Below are 18492 nucleotides of genomic sequence, written 5' to 3'. Positions count from 1 at the left end.
TAGAGTTTGAAGGTCAAACTGCCAGGATCTGCAGACGGATTTGTTCGGGAGCGTAAGAGAAGCAGAGGAATCAAGGATGACTCCAGGATTTCTGGCCCGGTCAACTGAAAGATGGAACTGCACTTTACTGCAAAGACAAAGACAAGGAAAGAATAGGCTGGTGGCTGGGGCGGTGGGGGCGGGGCGGCCACAAAACTCGGGGGCTAACGTGTTTCGTTTGAGATGGCCATTAGGCAGGCTAAGGGCAGGAGGGCGGCGGGCTACGCAAGCCGAGACGAGGGTTGGGTTGCTGACACGCTTGGGAGCCATCAAAGTATAAAAGGAGCTTAAAGCCACCAGATAGGATGAGATTCAGTGTCCTTCTGAAGCCTCAGCCTGGGACACTCCAGCCTCTGAGGACAGGAAGAAGGAGCACATTCAGCAAAATAGAATGAGCCAGCACAACCTGTGAGGCTGGAGGAGATTCTAGAGCAAGCGCACTTTGTACCCTGGAGGCCACATGAAAAGAGACAAAGTGTCTTAAGAAAGAGTGACCGTTTGTGTCAAATGCTGGCAGGGAAAGATAAGGACACAGGAACGAACAACTGAAGTGGACAATGTGAAGGCAGTTTCCATGGAATGCTGGAGACAAAGCCATTCTGAAGAGAATGGAAGGGAAGAGAGAGACAAGAAAAGACAAGCCTCGCGAGGAGTGTCTCCCCAAAGGTGAGTGAAGTAAAAGGGGCCATGAGTTGGCAGGGGTTGTGGGGCTGTTTACTGCCACTGCCTTTTCCTTCTTGTGTTTAAGATGGGAACTCTGACAACATTAGCCACCAGTAGGAAGTCCAGTGGAAGGGGCGGGCAGGGACCAGAGGGAGTAGCCACGGTGGAGTCATTGTGCGGAGGTGGAGTCAATCTCAGAAGGAGGTGGAAGGCAGACAGGCCAAGAGCTCGGGTAGAAATGGTGGGTGGAGAACTCTGATGAACCTTGTTTCCAGGGAAACAGGAAGTGAATTAATCCACTTGTGAGAGCAGAGGGAGGAAGGTACTGCACGTTTCAGAGTGGCGCAAGCAGCACAGGGGTCTCCGAGAGTGGGAAGGGGACTACGAAGTGGGGGAGGTCTGTGAGGCCACACTGGCCTCCTTCCGGCCCCTGGGCCGCAGAAGCCAAGTAGGCTGAGCTGGGTGTAGACAGGGTTGAGGGTAAAGAAGCCAAGGAGTGGAGAATGTGTGCAAACACCAGATGAGTGTGATGGGCCCTGGAGTCTGAGTCTGGTAAAGAGGCCAAAGCCAGCTTGAGAAAGTGAATGAGTGGGAAGGTTTGGTGGGACTATTTTGGAGTTCCTGCTGCTGAAGAGGGGCTTGAGTCAGAGCAGAGAAGAGAGTGAGCCAGAACAGAAGGTGGTGGTCAGAGGCTGGGATGCTAAAAATCGAGGACTGCTTTTTGGTAGTAGGTGAAAATTCTGGTAATTCCAAAGTCTAAGGGTGAGGTGGGATAAAGCATTTGAGGTGAGATGGTCAAGGCCAATGTACTGAAGAGATTTTATCTGTCAATGATTTCTGGTTTTGCTCTCACATCTACTAAATTTTTTTGAGAAACTGTGTATCCTCTCACACATAGAATTGACCTCTAAAATGTTTCATCATAAGCTTACATGAGTGCAAAAAATATAAATTCTGGCATATTATCTACACCAGCATTTTATTTATTATTAATAATAATTTACTTATTTATTTATTTTTATTTTTATTTTTGGTAAGCTTAATGCCCAATGCGGGGCTGGAAATCAGGACCCCAAGATCAAGAGTCACCCGCCCTACCGACTGAGCCAGCCAGGTGCCCCATACCGGCATTTTAAAATAAAACCATTATATTACACAAATATATCGAATGGAATATAAATACTATACATTTAAAGGTACCAACGAGTAAGAGTTTAACATTGTTTTTCCCCTGAAATTATATATCCGTTCCACCTCCCCCACAAAATAGTGTCCTCATGATGCATTCTTTATTCTTAAGCATTGTCTACCCTCTTGTACTTCTTTGCAACAAAAATACGCCTCTAAGTTAAAAACTTTTTTCTTTATTGTTAGTATTACAATTACTAGTGCACAATTGACTAAAACATGATAAAATTGATAATTTTTTAAAAATAAGTAAAACTACGTAAAGCATGACAAAGATTTGGGAGTGAGTTTTATGTGCTTTGAGAGAGGAGGGTTCCCAATATCAGTATTTCAAATGTTCCCCAAAGATTCCCCAGAAACTTAAACATTTGAGGCCACTAAATGGATTGCTCTCTAATCTAGCACAGTGGTCAAGACTATCATGAAGCAATGGGAGTAAAAAGCTGGTACTTTTTCATTGTTTTAGAATATACGGCACCCCAGCAGTTTGGATAAACTTGAGGTGATGCTTCACAGCACGACGGTGGTAGGTAGAGAGCTTTGCTTTTTCTTTTCTTTTCTTTTTTCGTTTCTTTTCTCTTTTCTTCTCTTTTCTTTCTTTTTCTTTCTTTCCTCCTTCCTTCCTTCCCCCTCCCTCCTATCCTCCCTCCCTCCCCCCCTTCTTTCCTTCCTGTAAAATGAGCATGATTGTGAAAGGGGAACAGGGAAGTTTTCCTTTTATCCGTCACCCTCACTTGGACTTGATACTTTATTCTCTTCTGAATAAACAAACTATTCTCGAAATAGCTTTACCAAACACATTTCGGGAGACGGACAGGGAGCCTGTAGCTTCTCCGTATGCAGAGGCCAGCACATCGATGACCGCCTTTGCTCCATCGTCCGCTTCCAGGAATAATTTACTCATCTTATTCCTCGTGGCTATTGATCTTTCCGAAGACCCCAACTAGTAACAAGGTGAAACAAATAAAAAGACTTCCTACTCTCTCAACTAAACTGTGCTAGAGATGGTAAATTTGGAACTCTGCCGGTTACTGCCTGGAGTCGAAAGTTTGGGCAATTGGCTACCCCTTTTCTCCAGAGGCCCTGTGCCTCACACACAATTCGGATTCTAGTTCCAGCTACAGAAAGCACTTCCCTACCCTTTCATAGAAATTTTTGGCCATGACATTGGTTAAGAAATTCTGCCTTTTCAGTAAATGCATTTTACAGAAACAAATTATATTACTTTGAAATAACAATAAAAATCTCCAAGGACAACAGTTTACTTGATCTTTATAGTTTCTAGAGCCAAAGGGGTATCACAGCATTAAACCCTAATGTCAGAGCCCACTGGGAGGACAAAATTGCTCCCCAGAGGTCAGTTCTCACATCGTCGACTCATATGGTAATAATAAAATACGGCTTGGGTTCAGAACTTTATTATTACTTGCTCTTTGTAGTTCATGCTTTTCCCGGAAACGGGTACAAGATCATTAACAGTGGTCTCTTCTGGAATTTCTCGGATCAAATATGAAGGTTACAGCTCCTTTGTACCTAAGAAATCTAGGCCAATTTTACCAATCAAGAAACTGAGCACAATACTTTCAAGGTTGAGCTAATAGGGCTACATAACCCAATTATATTTGACAGACAATTTCTACTTGAACGGTATTGTTATTTGTTGTATCAGATTCACTTAGGAAGGCTTGAAACACTTCCTCCACCTGACTGAGGAGTACCGCCTAACAGACAGAAAGAAGATGCAAGTTCTGTCCCTGAGGCCTTTGAACAGTGGTACCGATGGTATCAAGAATACTGAGGCTATAGGAAAGAGGGGCTGGGGTGTCTGATCACCCAAAATATTTGAATATGATCCTTTCACGGTATAATTTAGGGCAGTCTCAAAAGGCTTGACAGACCACCTGCTTCCTCAGGGTATGAAGAGGCATTACAGGGGAAATGTGCCAAGATTTCTCAGAATCTCTATCACGTACCTTTTGAATCTCTAACAGTAGGGATATCACACGCCACACACCCCAGCTTTCTGGGGCAGAAGAAAGAGCGTTCCAAGATCCACGGAACACTTTAGGAAACTCCGGTTTGGAGTATAATGTCAACGCAAAGAAGAGATGTTGGCTGGTCACCACAGGAACGCCCTTCTAGTTCTAGGTGGTGTGCTTTTGCGAATCATCCTTTCAGCCTACCTCAGTTATCCTTGAATTCTCATACTGATGTCAAACGGCAGGATGAGGCAGGTCAGTGGGAAAATGGAAGACGATGGCAAGAAAACAAATGACACGCGGTTTATGTCTGGGAATTATTTACCAACGACTGTGTACAGTCACGTTCTCTTTCATAGCATAATATTTGCCTTCTTGCTCCCTCGGAAGGATGGTCTTCAGTGGAGTGTAATGAGTAAAACAAAGATTCAGGTATCTGGTAAAACACAAAAACAAACAAGCAAAATACCCCAGCAATTCGTCTACCTTAACCCCTCACGTCAAACAGTGCCTCAGCTACTGTTTTGCAGCTCGCTGAGTTAGCCACTAGTTACTTAAGCAGTTACTAGGGACTCTTTCTGACATATAAAGTACTTCTTTACCAAAATGCTTTACCAAGATCCTAAACTCACTCTCGTTAGCTTAAAAGGCTCAGTCTTGTTTTCAGATTTTCAAATGACATGAAAGTTATGTTAAAGTTTTTAAATCTCTCAATCCCAGATAATTAAGCATTTGATCTACTTGGAAAGAGAAACCTAATTAATTTCAGATGGATTTTAACAAAGACTTAAATAAGAAGAAATAATTTATATGCTTCTATTTTTTTTTTCCTCTCTTAACTAGCCATAGAAACTTTCTTTCCCACTGTGCAATCAGAAAAGTTCTAGGGGCGCCTGGGTGGCACAGTCGTTAAGCGTCTGCCTTCGGCTCAGGGTGTGATCCCAGGGTCCTGGGATCAAGTCCCACATCGGGCTCCTCCACTGGGAGCCCGCTTCTTCCTCTCCCACTCCCCCTGCTTGTGTTCCTTCCCTAGCTGGCTGCCTCTCTCTCTGTCAAATAAATAAATAAAATCTTAAAAAAAAAGAAAAAAGAAAAAGTTCTAGATTGTCCATTTTACTAAATTACACCTTAAATTCAGCCAGAATTATTCCAAAGTAACACTAAACTAATATAGATGTAGAAAAGTTTCAATGTAATACTCAAGCATCATAAATTCAAAGCCAAAGCTACTATAAACGTTTTGTGTCGTCAAAACTGAGAACCTTCTCAGTCGCTACTTTGCTCCAGTTTATATAATCTCTTTTCTTAATCCTTGAGAACTGATTTTTTTCAAATTGGTGAGAAATGCAAATTTATAACTAAAAAGCAAAATGCACTCTAAAAATCAGGGGGAAATTTCCAACAGTTGAGGGATTTACCATGTCTCAGGAAGGGAGAAAAGTGCAATAAAAGCCTGTCTTAAAGCTTAGCAGTGCTATATGCTACCTGATTCTACCTTCCTGATAAGCGTAACCAGCAGATTCTTCTGTCTGTATCCAAACACTTACTTCCCACTGAGGGCAGGATCCCCTATCACTGATCTAAAGCCTGAATCTCTGGAGAGCAAACGAGCTGGTTGGCCTAACACGTCTGCTTCTATGTGGGAAGTTTCTAAGATTAATGTACTATATAAATAAATTAGAGACTCTGGTCAAAGTAATTCAATTTTGCTCTTCAAAGCAAGGATACAGCAAAACACTGCCATCCGAACACAGTCAAAAACAGGGGCGGGGGACGGGGGCAGGGAAGCGACATATTTAAAACCCCAAAGCCGTACATTAAAGCTCAAGCTACAGATCCTCTCTTAGAACGTATTTATTTTTAAGCTAGGCAGATTTGACCAAATGCTCTTCCAGTGCGGGGCAGGCAGTTCTAGAAGCAACGAAGAACGAAACTCATTTAAAGCAGCCACGTTTATTTTAAAAACTAGTCTGAGGCAAGTAGAGAGGGAACAGCCGTCCACACGGGGCAAGACGGAAGGATAGCCCTGTACATACAGACGGTGCGGAGGCTGAAGACATCGAATCTTCCTTCACGTCACACCGTACGTCTAAAGGATTGGAGGACGTATCTAAGAAGACAGGACAATTTTTATCTAATACAATTAAAATGTGAAAGCCTACTTTAGTGCATTTGGGCGCACAACTACCCACCACATCAAAACACACTGCCACACCCCAAACCTCAGGCCTTCAGTGCTAGGACACATTAGTGTTCTCTAATTCATAAGGAAATTGGATTTTTTTTTTCTTACAAAGAAGATCGCCAAAATCAAGAATCCACCAGCCAGTGGGCAACTGAGGATATTATCTGGAAAATTTAAAGGATTTTTTTTTTTCAAGCCTGGAATGCCAGGCTCAAAAGTGACTACAGACAAGGCCACCTGGGACATCTCTCTCTGCTCACTGAGTGGCATTGGAGGAGCTGCAGTTTTTTTTATCCTGAGAGCAAAAAACTGACGAGACCAGAAACTTAGGGGAGTCAGGGTAACGTCAGTTACTTTACTACTGACGCGGGTAATGCTGGTCAATACCTTAGGGGAGCGGGGTTTACGGAAACCTTTATTACGAGGCCCAGGCCATCTGCACGCATGTAGAGAGATATATGCCTTTAAGACACGTTAGTATTTCTGTTTTATACTGATAGTCGAGAAACTGCAGTAGTTAACCTTCTGTTGCTTAAAGCGTTTCCCAGAGTAGGATGGGAAGGGAGTGCTCAAAATTCTCTTTAAATCCTTTTGGTTACATCATGCAGAAAGACTTGATTTGGTGCTTATATGTCTTTTTACCCTTACTGAATAGTATTTATTATAATCACACTTCTTAAAATGGAAGAATAGATTTGGGGCTGTTTTCACAGCCATCCTACATAGCTAGAATTTAATAACACTGCGTCATTTTCATTATATTTTTAAGTCAAAGTGATACTAATTTTCCACTCACCAAAGTGATATGCTTTCTTTTAAAAATAAACTGACATCAAAAAGTGAGCTGTTTTAAAGAAAAGCGTTAAGTAATACTTTCAAATATAAAATTAGAATGAAATGTGGACATGGCGAAAATCCATCAAGATCATTCTAGTGTCTGAAGTTTAGAAAACCCTGAAGTCCAGTTACCAGATACATGAAGAACTAAACACTGCTATTTCATAAACTCAACAATTAGTAAGTTTGTGACCAGAACTCTTCCGTAACAATGTTAAGGGATGTGAATAATAATAACCGTGTTTTTGGCATAACCGTATCTTAGATCACTCGTTTCACAGCTGAACAAACTGCAGGCCAAAGAGGACAGGACAGCCAGCCGAGACCGCAGAGAAATCTCCATCTCTGGAATCCGTGGACAGGGTGCTGGACTGCCCTCACATATAGAATACAGAATCTCCAATTGATGTAGTTTAGGCAACGCAGTAAAGGTAATTCCAAGATAACTTACACTTTAAATAGATTTTCAATGACATGAAACTATAAGCACTTGATTCAGGAAGGGCTGAAGAGCGGTCCAGCTTATTTCTACCCCCACTGCTCCTTGAAGACGGGCTCCTCTCCATTTCAGGTGGGGAGGGGAGAATGAGGACTGATCCCTCCAAGGAAGCCACCTACTGGGCATATAAAAAGGACGGGGGAGCTGCGATTTTTCCAGCTCGCTGTAGGGATATTTTGAAATTTTGTTCTTTTGTCCGTTCTCTTTTTTCATGTTGGCATCCAGGAACAGAATGAGTTATCGGTTTATCTGAAGTTATGACCAAAAGCTCCACCTGACCCACAGTACCGACTGGCCTTCCTGGTCTACTCTCCCACTGTCCTCAGTGGTAGTTCCCACAAGCCCTTCCCACATGCCCTCGCTAACTCCTGCAGATTTCCAACGTCCCTCCCCCTTCCCCATCTCAGGCCTTCATGGGGAAAGTGGAAGCTGTTGAAAGAGAATGACCTCATTTTCCCCAATACCAAAACAGCCAGCTATCTGCATTCACACCTGTTCACTTCCTGAACTTAAGCACCACCCAGTTACGAAGATTTTTGTCGTCTTGATCCCTGTTTTATTCCCAAGGACCTAAATCGGTACCTCCTAAGTAATAGCTGTACAGTAAATACTTCAATAAATGAGTTAAAACACCACCTTCCTTCCTGACACATGAACTGGAACTGTCCCTGTGCCTATTTGAGATGAACCCCTCGTGAGTGCGAGTTCTCACTCATTCCCTCTTGCCTGCCTATTCAGATTTCACTCCTGCAATAACCCAGTTTTCCTGACAGCATGTATCTGTCCCCTTCTAATGGAATATTCCAGTCTGCATAGGATCATGCTATACTGTCTCGAGTTAAAATCCCCCCCCTTGGCTCACCCACAACTCAGATCCATCATTGCTCCTCTTTACATCAAAACTTCAGTTGTCCACAACTGCTGATTCTACTTCCATCCCCTTCTGCGCACAACCCACTCCAAGCAGTTCCTCATCCCCAAACTCACGGCCTGTTCACTCTGCAAAACCCCCAACCTAGAGGCTAACTCCCAGTCCTCATCTTATTTGAGCGACACTTGAATGATTCCCTTCTTGAAACACATCACTTTTGTTCTGGTGTGCCACATTTTTCTGCTTTATCTGGAGATCTGGAAGTCTCCTTTGCTGGCTCCCCCTTCCAAATGCTGGAGTGCCCCAGGACCCACCCCACCCTCTTCAGGATCTACAGGGTACCTCAAACCGTGGGTCCCTGAGCCAGCAGCATCAGCCTCACCGAAGAGCTTGTTAGAACTGCAGCATCTTAGGCCCCATACCACACCTACTGAATCCGAATCTGCATTTCAACAAAAACAGGGTACTCTTAGGCACATTAAAATTTGAGAGGCACCTATCTGTTTACAAGTGATTTCAGTCACATGGCTTTAAACTTTTATTCATCAGCTAATTCCCAAATGTTTAGCTCCGGGCCCCTCCCTCAATTCCATGCTGGATCCCAAGAGAAATCTATCAGGTATCTCAAACCCAAATGCAAACAGAAATCTTGATTTTTCCCCTCAAGCCAAAAAACCTAAGAATCACCCTTGTCATCTCTTCGCCTTCTAATCGCTGGGCCAAAATCCTCCTGCTGGCAGGATCTTGAAGACCTAAGCAGAGTCCCACCACTCGCTACCACTTCCACTGCTACCACCCTGGTCTAAGCTACCAATATTTCCGGTGCAGAGACTTCTAAGAGGGTCTCCTGATACTCCCTATTTTCACCAAGTCTCCCTAGGCTACATTTTGCATGCAGCATGATCAGAGTGACCTTCAAAGAACACTTCAATACAAACTCATATACAAACTCTTCAATATAAACCCTTCCCAAATTTTCTACTGTGGTTTTCAAGAGTCAACATTTTCTAGTCCCTTCCACACTGCGTCAAGTGCTCTAGTCAAACCAACAAGCTTGTTTTACTCCTCCCTTCTCTTAAATCGTTGCCTTCCTCACTTCCTTATTTCCCTCTGGTCTCAGCTCAAAGATCACTTCCTTCAAGACTTTTCTTTAATCACCATAATTAAGACTCACCTCCCTTTCCATCTGCTTTACTCCCCTTCTAACAGTCACCTAACATACATCTGACTCCCCACCAAAACATCTGGTGCACGAACAAGGACTTTGTCTTTTGAAACCACCACTGCTTAGAACAGTGACCAGCACACAAGGAGCACCTAAGTGTTGAGTCTTCAAGTGTTGGCAGGCCGTTGGGGACAAGGGACAACCTCTTGTGCGTGTATCAGAACTTCTATGTGCTAGAGTCGTATAAATCTGGATGTAGAGAAGCCACCCACAGTTTTCAATAGGCTCAAGTTTTCGTAATACGGCAGTTCTAAAACTTTTCTGTAGATTAGAATCACCTGGAGATTTAAAAAAAATTCTAGTATTTCAGTCACATTCCAAATGAATTACATCACAATTGCTGGGTGTGGGACACAGGTATCTGCATTTCTTGAAGCTTTTGAAGTAATTCTAATAGGAGACAAGTTTAAGAACTGGTTTATAGCATGAGTTGATAACCATGGTATGAGACAGTATATGAAATCTAGAATATTTAAAAAAGAAATCCTAGTCAAAATGTTATGCAAACTTATGACCTCTCTTTCCCATGCTGTATGGAAAACAAACAAAAAAATTCATAAAAATAAAACTGTCTCAAACATCAGGTCTTAAAGAGAACACATCTTCCAGGATTTTCCATGTCTGTTTTCCTATCAAGCCTAATCCAAATTCGGGTACTTCCACTATGAAGGGTTTTTTTCCTCATATGCTGAGGGAAATTTAATGTATGAAAAAGTGTTGACTTCTACACAGTCCCATCTGAAAGCTTTTGGAGACTGTGCACATACGGATATTTTTAATGGTGTCAGGTAAATAGCTCTATCCTGGTAATAAGGATGTAATCACTAAGACAAAATGCTATATTCTTGAGAAAAGAATTTTTTTACAACTCAACTATGTTACAATAAAATAAATTCTTCATCATGCTGTCTGATATTTCTCGCTCAACAAGCAACATAACCAACCGGTTCCAGTCATCAAGCAAAACATCCTCAGGACAGGAGTTAATCAAATATTGTGCAGTTACCTGTCTCAAAGACCACCTTTAAACTGTCTTGATATCTCAGAATGAAGGACAAAATTAACAAAAGAGAAAAACAAGTCATTTGATTAAAATCCTCACTATAGTGCAAATACTATAGATCTCAAAAGAACCTTGGAGCTATTTAAGCCAAACTCGTATTACAGATGAATAACCTGACACCCAGAGGAGGGGAAATAACATGCCTTAAAGTCACACAGGGGAGCTAGAAGAGTTTTTTTTCCAAACAAGCAGATAGAATTTTTCACATGTTAATCAGAAAGAATCAAGATCATCAGATTCAGAAGAAATGAGGAATAAAAAGTATGTTACACATAAATTTAAAGGACTAGACAATCTGCTGCCCCCCCCAAACCAAAAAATTCTCCCAATAGATGTTCATATATCCATCAATATGCTTATCCTTAAAATATCAGAATCTGGGAAAATTCAATTTACAAATACATTATTAATTGCATTGTTATGATGATATTAGTTCATTCAACGTGAAAACATCAAACAGCACCAATACCAGAAAGTTAAAGTGAATACACTATTACTTAAAATAATATATAATCACTGATTGGGACAGAAATCAACTCTAGCCACTAGAAAACTATTTAAACTCCTGTCTGACAAAAAGGCAGTATTTAAAGACTAGTGTATACCCTTTCTCCCACTGACAGGCCCGTGGCTAAGCATTGCAGCAGTGGGTCACATGGAAAATGTTATTAAATATGATGCATTTGTTAAATTGCTCAACCTTTAACCATGATACTGCATAATCCCAAATTTTCCAATAGAAGCCAAATGGCACCATTTTTGGTATCCTAACTACGCATACCTGTCCCAATTAAAACAAAACAAAACACAACTCCCTTATTAAGCACTAGATTACATGTATCTATGATGCAGCAGCAAGGCATTTACAAATGGGCTACTGACAGTGTATCAAAATGCTACTAAGGAAAATACAGCAGCAAATACTCTAGTAAGAGCACATTATTCCACATGGAATCCCAAATTATTCTTATCTCTAGCTCCTGAAATTCTTGGAAGACTAGAGATGAATAAGTGTATGTGTAAATGGGGCTAGGGAGAAAGCAGCTCTAAATGTAGTGTTCATATTTTAAATTACCCAAGATAATCTGAATGCTTACAGACAACTCCAACTGTACCTAAATTTTTTAAAGCCCAGAGAACTAAAATGCTAGCAAAACTTTGGTGTTTACCCAAAAAACAGCATTGTAGTTTTAAATGAAAATGAAATAGGCATGGTTTGTGAAGTTTTTATAATGTTCACACCACCCTCTCCCTATTCCCTGCTCCTTTCATCAGGTGATCTAAAGACTACCTGGTTTAAAATATTTGGTAATTCAGTGCAGAAAATTAAGGTCACAGACAAAGTACAACAACTTTTAATACACCATTAATACTAATGATTAAAAATTATTGCATAGTCTTATGCATTTACCCTAAAACATTTTCCGAAAGTAAATTCTGAAGAATTATATAAAAGACAACCTTTTAAAACATGGATGGCATTCACTACCTCGATCTTCTATCCTTTTTTGCCTTGTCAGTACTTTTGTCCATTGTTTTCTCATTATCTCCCCTGCACTTTGGGCAATACCACTTCCCCTTTGGTTTATAGGTAAGCGAAACACACGAAAAGTGAAACCATTCAATTGGACACTGTTCATTGTCACATCCGATCATTTCCCCATAAGACACTTGGTTACATAAACAGTACGTAGGTTCATTGGGATCTATTGCAAACTCAACAGGCGATGCTTCCCTTTCCTGCTTGGCCTTGGAGCGCTTCTTTTTCTTGGCTGACTTGGATTTCTTTTCTTTAGGTGGCTGATCATCACAGTCTTCAATCCCATTCGTCATGTGACATAAATCACGGCTTTCACTGGTTCGCTGTCTGCGGGGTCTTCTTGAAGATCTTTCTGGTTGGCTGGAATCCATCTTTGCCTTATCCGAGGCCCGTTCACCTTCAGCAGGATCTTGAAAGCACTGTGAATGCAACTCCATCTGCCTTGCCCGATTTTCCACCAATTCGAGCATCTGTGTGACAATCTGAATTTTTTCATCTCCCAATTCTTGACTATTGATTAATGCTCTCTGGAGATGCTGCTGTAGGCGTTTTTTCTGGTTTGAATCATCTTCTTTCTTATATTTTTCATAGACATCATCAATTTCCTTTAATGTTTCTAAAAATGTAAGAAAAATCAGAACATTTGTGCATTAGCACATATATTTTTTAAGTTAGTTATCTTTCACAGAACTGGTAAAGTTGAATGAACTCAAATCATAAAACCACACTCCTCTTGGCATGTATACGTTAAAAAGCATTATTTCCCATAGAAAGACCATATGTCATCCAATATGAAAGTATATTTAGAAATAAACTAGTAAGAATACAAAGGTTTCTTTTTTAAAATTTTTAATTTATTTTTCTTACAAAGCTTTCTAATACTCATTAGTCTATTTTAAAAAGGGTAAGAGGGGTGCCTGGCTGGCTCAGGTGGTAGAGCATACAACTCTTGATCTCAGGGTCATGAATTCAAGCCCCACATTGGGGTTTGAGCTTAAAAAAAAAAAAAAAAAGGAAAAGAAGAGATGTGCTTACTAATTAATACTCGAAGTATTTTACATGGGCAAGAACATCGTTTGCCACTTTATAGTCTACCTAGTGAAGTCACCTATACTTCATTTGAAACTCAAAACAACACTGAATAAAATTTACATGCCAGACTTCAACTGTAAACTTAGGTTCTGAAACTAGGCTACAGATTACTGTCCAACTGTGTTTTCAGGATTTACAGTTCAATCAGTGACTTGCTACATGACTCCAGAGAGACATTACACCTTGACTGTCATATCATACCCCTGGACACTCTTAAACAAAGCAGACACAAGTAACGTTTCCCATCATATTAGTTTTAATAGCTCGTTTATTTTATCATATGGGAGATTCCGAAAACCAAACTATTTCCAGGGTAGGTTTAGTTCAGATTCTGGCATCAACTGACTAAGCTACTAACAAAATTACAGTAAAGTCAGCATTGAGTCGCTCTGATTTTGTAGATAACTCAGCAGTTGGTTTTAAGCTTTTTGAACTGCTGATTTTGGTATTGTATAGCATGTGGGACACATCTAAGTGAATTAAAAATGTCTGAGTCACAAAATCTGGTATACAAAAATCTGAAAATATAGTTCCAGATGTCAGCAAAAATTTATGTAAGATCAGTTTTTTATTCAAATCTATTTCTTGTCCTTATGAGATATAAAGCTATCTAAAAGAGTTCTGTCTTTCTAAAGGTAGAGAAACAAAAATTACTTTATTACACCACATGGCATATCACTGTTTTATATTCTAATAGTACTACCAGCATGTGGCATACCATCGTTTTACCGTCCAATATTGTTACTCTAACGATAACAACAGAAATGTTAGACTAGTAACATGCATACACTAGGACTATCTGCAAGAAAGGTTAACACAAAGCAGGTCTTTGACACAACTCTTATGGATTAACTCCTCCCTAGAAATTATAAGCGCTCAGGCTTGATGGACAACTGCTTAACCTGGGATACATGATAAAGTGCCACCACACACTTGAGGGTACTCATACCTGCACAGCACATTTTAAAACAAAGTTCGTATCTAGCCCATTTGCCCAGCTAGGTATGTAAGTAATTTTCTTAAGAACATAATTTTTCTCCAGGAACAATAATTATATATTTTCCCCTCAGATATAAAACTTGAGGATTAAAAAATAAAGGTAAACCTTATTAACAGGAGTTAGAAGCTAATTATATTATATCATACAGGCACACTGATACTGTACATGAGAAGAATTCATATTTTTAAGACTCTTAATTACACAGTGAAAAAAGAAAGGAAACTAACACACACTAAGCCCCTTTTATGTGATAAAGATTTTCTCATTTAATTCCCGAAGCAACCGCATGACGAAGCTATCACTTCTATATGTGAAGAAATGAAGTTCAGGGGCGCCTGGGTGGCACAGCGGTTAAGCGTCTGCCTTCGGCTCAGGGCGTGATCCCGGCGTTACGATCGAGCCCCACATCAGGCTCCTCCACTATGAGCCTGCTTCTTCCTCTCCCACTCCCCCTGCTTGTGTTCCCTCTCTCGCTGGCTGTCTCAATCTCTGTCAAATAAATAAATAAAATCTTAAAAAAAAAAAAAAAAGAAAAGAAATGACGTTCAAGAGGTAACAACCCCAGACTTTGAACTCTGCCAGATGGGTATGTCTGGCTCTGCCGTTTAAGCACTTTCTAACAAGCTGCACGGAAGGCACTTGAAATTAAGTATTAATTTTTAATTCAATGTTTATTTCCCAAGAAATTATGAACAAGAATACTGGAACAAAAACTGAGGTTCTCTAATAACCATATCCCATGATAAATACTTCTTTCAATTGTGAAACTGTTGGCTTCATTTCTCTATTTTTTTTTTTAAGATTTTATTTATTTATGTGACAGACAGACAGCCAACGAGAGAGGGAACACAGCAGGGGAGCGGGAGAAGAAGAAGCAGGCTTCCAGCGGAGGAGCCTGATGTGGGACTCCATCCCGGAACGCCGGGATCACGCCCTGAGCCTAAGGCAGACGCTTAACGACTGCGCTACCCAGGCGCCCCTCATTTCTCTATTTTTAAGAGTTTTTAAGGTTACTTTTAAAGATTCTTCAGTAATTTCTGAAAGTGTCTCAAATAGGTAGGACAGAAACTTTTTTGACTTCCTATTTAATTTATATCACTACATATTGCAGTAAGTACTAAATACAAAAACGGAAAATGCTTAAGAACTAGCAAAGAAAAAGCTTATGAAATCTGAACCAAGAACACACAAGTACATAAAGCTAATAATCATAAAACTGTGGAAGTGGAGCTTAGTAAGCATGGGCACAGACTGAAAACTAGATCCTTCTTCTATATTAATCTTGAAACTAACCAATCTTAATGCAGCTGGAAATGTTTATAATCTTTCAATCTTTTAAAGCCTAATACTGTTTTTCTCATGTTACCAGAGCTACTTAGGACAATTCTAGATGGTCAAGATGGCAGAGTTCTCTGTAACCACTTTTCCTTCCCAAATTCAAATGAAAACAGCTTAACTCTTGTAATGGCAAATACGTGTCTTTAAAGAAACGTAAAACCATGCAAGCTTTACAAACTTCAGAGTTACTATTTAAAAAACTAAAAATGTTCAATAGACAATTCTTAAGCACATATGTATCATTTTTAGGCTACAATTCATGAATGTGCTCCATGTCTGTAGAAAATACCTTTGGAGAACTTTTACTAAATAAGTTTTTATAAAAAGTTAATAGTTTTAAAAAAAGGATGTGCACATGAACTAGCCCTCCTACTTCCCCACCTAGTTAACTGAACAAGTCACTTAAAGTCCTTGTAAATTTTAACTTGTCTGTAAAATATATTTTTACTTCACAGGATTATTGTGAGATAATGTTCTGGACCCAGCATAGCGATGACACACAGTAAGTAATCACTATTTAATTCTCTTTCCCCCTAACAGAGATCAGTCCTATCAACAACCCTATCACATGGATTCAAAAGCAGAAATACATTATAGATTCGAAAACACAGTGACACTTAAATATTCTATCATGCTACAGGCCAGAAAATATCACCCCAGAAGTGGGTTCCTTTGAGACTAAATCATAAGATTAGTGACGACGGGTCTAGAAAAACGGAGAATGGGGTCCAAAAAGTTATCTTTTTAAAGTCCGTACGGCTGTTTCCACATTACGCCCAAGGTCTATTCCTTGATCAGGGTTATTAAACGCAAAACCGTTCCCCATTTAAATTTCTCCCCTCCTAGTAGCAAACGAAAGGTCCACCAATTGTGGATGATAAATGGTACCCTCTGTAGGAAAGGCTGATTCCCTGTCTTAGTTTTCTTGGGTCCGACCACAAAGGGTGGTTTTTGCCTCATCACTCAAACTTGGCGAAGGAGGGACCCATGGGTTAAGGGACGCCAGGCGGTTGCCCAGTCAACCACCCACTTCCACCTGGGGCCCGGAAGTGACGCAAGGCCCGGAACATACGCGGTGCTAGGGTCAGCTATGGTCCTAGTATCTGAGCGTTTCTTCGTCCTGATTGAGTGGTGGCGAAAGGGTCGAAAAATCACGACAAACATGTCCCAAACCTCAACACTGAGTCTGCTAGAAACGAACTAACGTTCCACAAGGTTCCGACACCTTCCCACCAGCCAGCTCCGCCCAAACCTTCCGGCGACCAGCCATTTTCGAGGCGGGCGGGAGCGCACTGGTCCGCGCCCCTCCCATGTTCTACGTCACTCCCCCAGGCCCCGCCTCCAGGGATAGGAGGCCCTCCCCGCCACACACACACACCTCTTCCTTTCCCCTCGGGGACCCCTCCCCTTTTAACCATTTGGCTGATGGCGCTAGGCAAAGGCTGCGGCCCGGAACTTTCCCTGGGGCGGGAGAAGGGAACGTACTCTCTTCCCGAGCCGGGAGCCGGAGAACGGAGGGAGGGACCTCCCCGAGTCCGCCTTCGCGGCCCTCTCCTGCCCCCTCCCCCCCGCACGTTCCAATGCATCTGCTCTCGGGGTGGGGGCTGGAGGGGGGTAGGGAAAAAGCCAGGCCCCGGAGACCAGCGGGAGCCCGGCTGCGGCCGGCCGCTCACTCCCTACAGCCCCCGCCCGCTGCACGCTCCCTCGCCGGGGCAGGAGGGTCTGCGGCACAGGGCAGGCAGGCGCCGGAACAAATGCTGCTTAAAATGGCTGATTCCTCTCCACACCAGCTGCAGCCGCTGGGTCTGCAGCGGGGGCTGACGAGCGGCCCCCACCCCCACCCGTGATACCCCACAGAAGTCCTCGCCGACCGCAGCGGGGGAAGGGAGGGCCGCGAACCCGGTCTCCAGTCCCTCTCCTCCGTCCCACACGCCAGACCCCCTCTGTGCACTCGGGGAGACTGTCACAGGCGAAATGGAAAGTGGCACTTCCCCGGGTTGGCTCCGAGCGACAGTGCCCGGAGGCCAGGGAATCCGTCTGAGGGGAGGACCCGCACGGGCAGCCCCGCGGCCCCCTACCTTGATATTTGTTGTCCAGCTCTCGAAGCACGGACACGTTCCTCTGCATGTCGTGGGGCAGCGACTCCACACACTCGAGGTAGTCCTGCACGTAGCAGGTGAGGAGCCGGCTCCGCTCCCCGGTCAGGAGCGCGGCCGACGAGTATAGTTGCTGCTGCTGCTGCCCTAACATCCTGCCGCCGCTGCTGCTCCTCGCCGCCGCCGCCGCCGCCGCCTCCGCATCCAGCAACCACACATGCAACAGCCACGGCCGCCGCGGCTCCTCTGCTCGGCAGCCCGGCGCCGCGGGGACACCGGCAGCCGCTCAAGAGGGCACAGCCGAGTCCCCCGATCTCCACTCCCCCCAAAAGAAGCCCTCACTCCCCGCCCCCGCGGTAACAAGCCCAGGGGCGGGGCGAGATCAGGGCTCCCTCCTTTTTCCCCTCCCTCCCCAGGACTAGAGCAGCGGGGATCTCCCGGCGGAGCTGGCGCCGGGGTCCCGGGCGTTGATACCTCCTGTCCCCCTTGGAGTCCCCAGATGCTACCAATGCCGTCTCGTAGCACGGATCCCCATGACAAGCCCTTCGCTGCCCCCTTCCCTCTTAATCACCCTCCGTGCCTGTCGGAGAGTCTCTCACTGGACTGCCCCCGCCCCTCCGCCTGCGGCCGCCTCTGCGCCTGCGCACGACTTACTCCTAATAAGGCCGGGGGCCCGCCCCTACCGCCCTAGCGAAGGGTTCGCATTCTCCCGCCTTCCCTCCGCCACCCGGGCGATTGGTCTGTCAACTCTCCGCTCGGGGGGAGGCTGCGGAGGACGGCCAAACGGCAGGCTGCGCCCCGCCCCCTCTTAAAGGGGAAAGCGCTGTCAAGCCCGCCTCTTTGCTCAGTGTCTGAATGGGACTTGAGGGAGAAGGTG

The 18492-nt window shown here is 43.2% G+C and overlaps 1 protein-coding gene and 1 long non-coding RNA gene across 4 annotated transcripts; one reads left to right on the top strand and one right to left on the bottom strand.

The window, feature by feature from the left end:
- The first annotated feature begins 18 nt into the window (after nucleotides 1-18).
- On the top strand, nucleotides 19-12478 carry LOC117797085. 3 transcript variants are annotated; one of them, XR_004621945.1, is made up of 4 exons: nucleotides 19-705; nucleotides 2357-2416; nucleotides 7173-7322; nucleotides 12346-12478. It is a non-coding gene; the product is annotated as an uncharacterized LOC117797085 (long non-coding RNA). The 3 variants fall into 3 exon arrangements; XR_004621946.1 differs by lacking the exon at nucleotides 7173-7322 and having other exon boundaries at nucleotides 12346-12476; XR_004621944.1 differs by lacking the exons at nucleotides 7173-7322; nucleotides 12346-12478 and adding an exon at nucleotides 2677-3186.
- Nucleotides 6159-18247, bottom strand: ING2 (inhibitor of growth family member 2). The gene is made up of 2 exons (XM_002914013.4): nucleotides 17598-18247; nucleotides 6159-12705 (listed from the first exon to the last, which is right to left on the bottom strand). The coding sequence occupies exons 1-2, from the start codon at nucleotides 17767-17769 to the stop codon at nucleotides 12035-12037; spliced, it is 843 nt and encodes a 280-aa protein (XP_002914059.1). The 5' UTR covers nucleotides 17770-18247; the 3' UTR covers nucleotides 6159-12034.
- Between the last annotated feature and the right edge of the window lie 245 nt (nucleotides 18248-18492).

This window comes from Ailuropoda melanoleuca, chromosome 18 (genome assembly GCF_002007445.2).
Source record: "Ailuropoda melanoleuca isolate Jingjing chromosome 18, ASM200744v2, whole genome shotgun sequence".
Taxonomy (NCBI): Eukaryota; Metazoa; Chordata; class Mammalia; order Carnivora; family Ursidae; genus Ailuropoda; species Ailuropoda melanoleuca.
The sequence above is the reverse complement of the archived record's forward strand: the minus strand, read 5'-3'. Positions and strand labels throughout refer to the sequence as shown.

What these genes read in the sequence shown, in the direction of transcription:
- ING2 (XM_002914013.4), bottom strand. Translation starts at nt 17,769, where the DNA reads ATGTTAGGGCAGCAGCAGCAGCAACTATACTCGTCGGCCGCGCTCCTG. An exon ending in GCTGGACAACAAATATCAAG is followed by an intron (nt 12,706 to 17,597) that starts GTAGGGGGCCGC and finishes TTACATTTTTAG; the next exon opens with AAACATTAAAGGAAATTGAT.